The following is a 6,123-nucleotide window of genomic DNA, read 5'->3' as shown; positions in this document are numbered from 1 at the left end:
CTGCGGAACGCTTTGGACACTTTGTAGAGTCCATGCCCCGACGAACGGAGGCTGTTCTAAGGGCAAAATGAGGTGCAAACTCAATATTAGGAAGGTGTTCCTAATGTTTTGTACACTCAGTGTATATCCAAATTGATATTGTGCAGAGATGAGTTATTCTTCCAACATGTATTCTAGCAGCACAACTGGCTGTAGGTAGTAGACATCAGCCTTAACTCGTTCTATTTTTACACCTGAATGACCTCGGCTCAAAATAATTCTGGCATCTCTTCTGCATACCATACCCCCAGGGTTATGTGAGCTACCAGTAGGTATGGAGAGTGGGAGTGGACACACTGTTTGGTTTTGTCGGCAGCGACAAAATAGCTTTAGAGATACTGCTCGTGTCTTCTGTGTTGATATTTATTTAAAATAATGTTCCTTCACTGTGTGGACACAGCCATTGTCTGAGCTCTGTTTACCAATGACCTCGTTTGATGGCACTGCTGAAAATAGAGGAAGTCTGTTTTTTTAAAACATTTATACAACATCCATATACATTTATAATGCTAATAACAGTCTGCTCTTTCAAATGAATTATAAATCCCCCCAAAAAATGTGCAACATATTTTATTCAACATACCGTATGTAGGTGAGGTATACTTGTTTGTTTTAGGTAGTTTGTGCACTAGAAAGGGATTTGACATAGATTCATTCCCACTTGATTTGAAAATCAACTTCCTCTTTTTAATCTTCTTCGTTGTTCACTGATACAAATATTAACTTGTGGCATTTGGTCTGTTTTGCTGTGTTCTGATCTCTACAGAATCAGACAGGTTTTCCATGTTTTCTGTTTTCTCTTCAGCTGAAGATCTAGGTCCAGCAGCAGAGCCAGGAAGTTCCTGTTAGGGTAAATGGCTCTTTTCTGGATGACTTTCTGAAGAGCACAATGGAGGGGGATGTGACAATACAACATGAGGTACGCCAACACCAAGGTAGACGATCTGCTCATACCCATAATGCAATGGACGAGAATCTTCCCTGGAGAGGAGAGAAGAGAATTGTTTGTTTAATTATTTAACTTTATATCCAAGCGAGTCAATTAAGAACTAATTGTTATTTAGAATGACGGCCAGAGAAGTGGCGAGAAAAGATGAAAAGAGAAAATGAAAGTGATGGAGAGGGATTAGTGAGAGGCCACCATGTTATTAATATCATACATGACTGCCCGCCTCAAACTGTGGCCTTTCTGTTCCCCTCAGAGATCTAAAAATAGTTTCCATAATTCATTGCCTTTGATCATTTAAGTTTCCTTTGCAGAGAGAGAGAGAGGCCTAGGCTGCTTGGCTGTCACATAAATCCAATGTTGCCTGTCCTCTGGTGGTGGGGCTCTCTGAGAGGATCCATGGTTAGACTTTATGAAGTACTGTAAGGTATGATTTTTTATTCTTGTTTGTGTGGATTGGAAGTAGTTACTGTATAACTAACTATTCAATGTGCGTTACAGGGACAGAGTGGGGTACTGTGGGAATGAGTTGAGGTCGGTACTATATAGGGACAGAGTGGTGTACTGTGGGAATGGGTTGAGGTCGGTACTATATAGGGACAGAGTGGTGTACTGTGGGAATGGGTTGAGGTCGGTGCTATACTGTGACAGAGTGGGGTACTGTGGGAATGAGTTGAGGTCGGTACTATACAGGGACAGAGTGGTGTATTGTGGGAATGGGTTGAGGTCGGTGCTATATTGTGACAGAGTGGGGTACTGTGGGAATGAGTTGAGGTCGGTACTATACAGGGACAGAGTGGTGTATTGTGGGAATGAGTTGAGGTCGGTGCTATACTGTGACAGAGTGGTGTATTGTGGGAATGAGTTGAGGTCGGTGCTATACAGGGACAGAGTGGTGTATTGTGGGAATGAGTTGAGGTCGGTGCTATACAGGGACAGAGTGGTGTATTGTGGGAATGGGTTGAGGTCGGTGCTATACTGTGACAGAGTGGTGTACTGTGGGAATGGGTTGAGGTCGGTACTATACAGGGACAGGCTTGAGTACTGTGGGAATGGGTTGAGTTCGGTGCTATACTGTGACAGAGTGGGGTACTGTGGGAATGGGTTGAGGTCGGTACTATACAGAGACAGAGTGGTGTACTGTGGGAATGAGTTGAGGTTGGTGCTTTTGTAAAGACCAAATGTAAGCCTAACAGATGAAATGTGTCAACTTCAAATTATCTTTTTTTGGTGTTCATAGCTCTGCTTGTAAAGATATTCTATGTAAAATTATAGGGAAAATCAGCAGTTGCTACATCCATTTTTGACCTTATTCTTGAAGAATATAACTTATAAATGCTTAGTTGAACTGTCGTAGCCCATCAGAACCCAAAATATAAGCTTGTTTTACACCAATGTTTGTAAACATTTGGAAATGTAAACAAACACTGTACAGCCTCAAAACATGGTTCAAACGATCATGTAGATATCTTGGATGGTCAGTGTTTGCATCCATAGCTCTGTCTATGAATTTGAGAGTGATTCCATTCTTGTTTCGAAACAGGGCCAGGCAAAGCACTTTGTTATAGTTTCAACTGCTGATTGGCCCTACTTGACTTAGAATAGGAGTCTTACCATCTGGTTGTTTCAACGCTTTGTGAATGAAATCCGCTGCGGGCTTGAAGTACACATCCAGATCAAAGTGAGTCGAGTCCTCTGCTGGAATACCATAATAAACAAAGCTGTTGCCATAAAATCTGTGATCCCCTATGCTGCCTCGCTTGGAATGAGCAGCGTTTAAAACATGAGTGACGCCTAACTTCTGCAAGGAACTCCTGTTTTGGGCTATTGCCCTGGTAAGACAAAGAGAGAGAAGGTGTTGAGACTGAACTAATGTGAATGTAGTGCAGCACTAGCTACATTAGTTTGTCAAATAGTTTTCATCTCGTCAGAAACTGTACAAACGATAAATAATACTTCTGTTTAATTACATTAGATGTTTGCAGTAGCCTATGATATGACCTTGGGTTATAGTTGATCTGTTTACTGTGACATCGACATAGAATTGATCATAACTGCTTGAGTATTTTGATTTACAAATGCTTAAACAATGAACTACGTGTAATGCAGTTAAGATGAATAATTATTCAAATGAATACTTACACATTTCCTATGAATATGTTCGGCCAAACCTCATTTATCTGGGTCAACCGCAGCGTGCAAGAATCCAAAATCTTTTCCAAGTCCTTCACAGATAGGTATTCTTTCCTGGGTTCTTTTTTGGTCTTCAGGGCTGCCATTATTCCAATTTACAAATCCCCCTCAAATTACAAATCAATGACTAGGCTACTAGTCAATGTTTCCAATGTGTCAAAGCAGCAGCACACTCTACACTCCCACTTCAGCTGATATGTGTGGGCTGGCGTTTGTTTACCCTCAGTAAGTCAGGCAGAGGGCAGGATCACAAACTGACGGCTGTGACTGTGTCCTTTCACACCACCCCGGGCGTGTGTCCCGAATGGCACCCTATTGCCTATGACTACTTGTGATCAGAACCCTATGGGCCCTTGGTCAGAAGTAAAGCAGTATACAGGGAATAGGGTGCCGTTTGGGACGTAGCCAAAGACTCTTAATTCAATAAACCACAAACAGAGAGGAAGCACCTGACGAGCACGGGTGATTTTGCATGATGGACAGGTTAAAGATGTGTTTCTTTAGTATACTGTAGAGTAGATTTAAAATCATTTTATTCGTCCACTTTCATGTCCAGCCTGAACTTTGAGTTCCACTTGATCCCAACCTCCGACAGACACACACATATGAGAGAGGTTGGAGCAGCCACACTGGGTGCCTGTGGAGCAGTGGTTGTGGGGGTTGAAATGGCTATGGATTTTGATGCCACCCACCCTCCGGGTTGCAGCTTGCATCCAACCAGATTTTTTCCCGTAAGATCCAGGATTCGAAATGGCAACTCTCCATTTGCTGGCTCACCTCCTTATCCACTAGACTACCTACTGCCATTCTACTGAGCTGGGATAGTATTTCAGGAACAGAAAGACAAAGCTGTAACACAGTGCTGACTATTTATTGTAAATGGGTCAAATATAATACAGAAAGAAGCAAAAAAGATATATTCCCAGTGAAAAGTGCATCATACGGAAGAGCATTAGGGCCAAATGAAGAGATAAAAATGTTTATTTGATGGGGATGGTTCTTCAAAAACTCGCAATACTTTGACAATGAAGTCAAAATTGAACTTTGTGAATAAATTTGCAATATTCTGAGAATATTCAACTTCAAGAATATAGTCAAAATATTTTCAGAATCAACTCAACAAAAAAATTGGGAGAATAAAGTCAAAATGTTGAGAATAAAATAGACTTCTTGAGAATAAAGTTGCAGTTATATTTAAAGATTAAAGTAGGGGATATGGTTATTAATTACATGCCTCCCTGGCTCCCTGTTGCTGGGTGTGCCACCTTTGAAATGCCTGGGTCGGATGACCTGGTGACATTATACTTTAGAATTGGCTTTAGTAGCAAAGAAATTCATGCTTTTTTTTTTAGCATATAATAACCATATTAATATAGTGGTAAGTAGTTGCTGTCATGATGCACGTCTAATTCGCTACAATGTTATCCTCAATCCCCGGAGTATGCTAACACCGTACATAGTATGTTAGACAGTAACAGCAGCTAGGCCAGCAGCCTATTATGTCGAAAACAAACGGGTTATTTTCAAATCTGTAATGGCATTGTGTTTTATGTACACGTCCAATGAAGTACACGCTAAAAACAAAAAGGTTCTGTACAGAGCCTTCAGAAAGTATTCACACCCATTGACTTTTTCCACATTTTGTTTTGTTACAGCCTGAATTTAAAATTGATTAAATGTGCCTTTTTTTTGTCACTGGCCAACACACAATACCCCGTAATGTCAAAGTGGAATTCTGTTTTTTAGACATTTGTACAGAGCCTTCAGAAAGTATTCACACCCATTGACTTTTTCCACATTTTGTTTTGTTACAGCCTGAATTTAGAATTGATTAAATGTGCCTTTTTTTGTCACTGGCCAACACACAATATCCCGTAATGTCAAAGTGGAATTCTGTTTTTTTAGACATTTTTACCAATTAATTAAAAATAGAAAGCTGAAATATAATGGGTCAATAATTACTCAACCTCTTTGTTACAGCAAGCCTAAATAAGTTCGGGAGTAAAAATGTCACTTAACAAGTCACATAATAAGTTGCATGGCTCAATCTGTGTGCAATATTTGTCTTTAACATGATTTTTAAATGACTACCTCATCTCTGTACCCCACACACACAATTATCTGTAAGGTCCCTCTGCCGAGCAGTGAATTTCAAATACAGATTCAACCACAAAGACCAGGGAGGTTTTCCAATCTCAAAAAGAAGAGCACTTATCGGTAGATGGGTAAAACAACTTAAAAGCAGATATTGAATATCCCTTTGAGCAAGGTGAAGTTATTAATTACACTTTGGATGGTGTATCAGTACACCCAGTCACTACAAAGATACAGGCGTCCTTCCTAACTCAGTTGCTGGAGAGCAAGGAAACCACTCAGGTTTTTCACCATGAGGCCAATTGTGACTTTAAAACAGTTACAGAGTTTAATGGCAGTGATAGGAGAAAACTGAGAATGGATCAACAATATTGTAGTTGCTCCACAATACTAACCAGTACCATATTTTCAAACATGGTGATGGCTGCAAAACCTGGTCCAGTCTGCTTTCCACCAGACACTGGGAGATGAATTCACCTTTCAGCAGGACAATAACCTAAAAACACAAGACCAACTCTACACTGGAGTTGATTTCCAAGAAGACAGTGAATGTTCCTGAGTTGCCGAATTACAGTTTTTACTTAAATCTACTTGATAATCTATGATTGTCTAGCAGTCCACCTGAAAATGGTTGTCTAGCAATGATAAACAACCAATTTGACAGAGCTTAAAGACTTTTGAAAAGAATAATGGGCAAATGTTGCACAATCCAGGTGTGGAAAGCTCTTAGAGACTTACCCAGAAAGACTCACAGCTGTAATTGCTGCCAAAGTTGTTTTTACAAAGTATTGACTCAGGGGTGTGAATACTTATGTAAATGACATATTTCTGTATTTCATTTTCAATAAATG

At 40.2% G+C, this 6,123-nt stretch overlaps 1 protein-coding gene across 1 annotated transcript; it reads right to left on the bottom strand.

The window, feature by feature from the left end:
* Nucleotides 1–511: 511 nt before the first annotated feature.
* LOC129828614 (dual specificity protein phosphatase 13-like) lies at nucleotides 512–3,452 on the bottom strand. The gene is made up of 3 exons (XM_055889696.1): nucleotides 3,128–3,452; nucleotides 2,600–2,817; nucleotides 512–1,020 (listed from the first exon to the last, which is right to left on the bottom strand). Exons 1-3 carry the CDS (start codon nucleotides 3,262–3,264, stop codon nucleotides 800–802), a joined length of 576 nt encoding a protein of 191 aa, XP_055745671.1. The 5' UTR covers nucleotides 3,265–3,452; the 3' UTR covers nucleotides 512–799.
* Nucleotides 3,453–6,123: the final 2,671 nt, after the last annotated feature.

Source organism: Salvelinus fontinalis, chromosome 30 (genome assembly GCF_029448725.1).
Source record: "Salvelinus fontinalis isolate EN_2023a chromosome 30, ASM2944872v1, whole genome shotgun sequence".
Classification (NCBI taxonomy): Eukaryota; Metazoa; Chordata; class Actinopteri; order Salmoniformes; family Salmonidae; genus Salvelinus; species Salvelinus fontinalis.
This window is presented reverse-complemented; position numbering and strand designations above follow the sequence as displayed.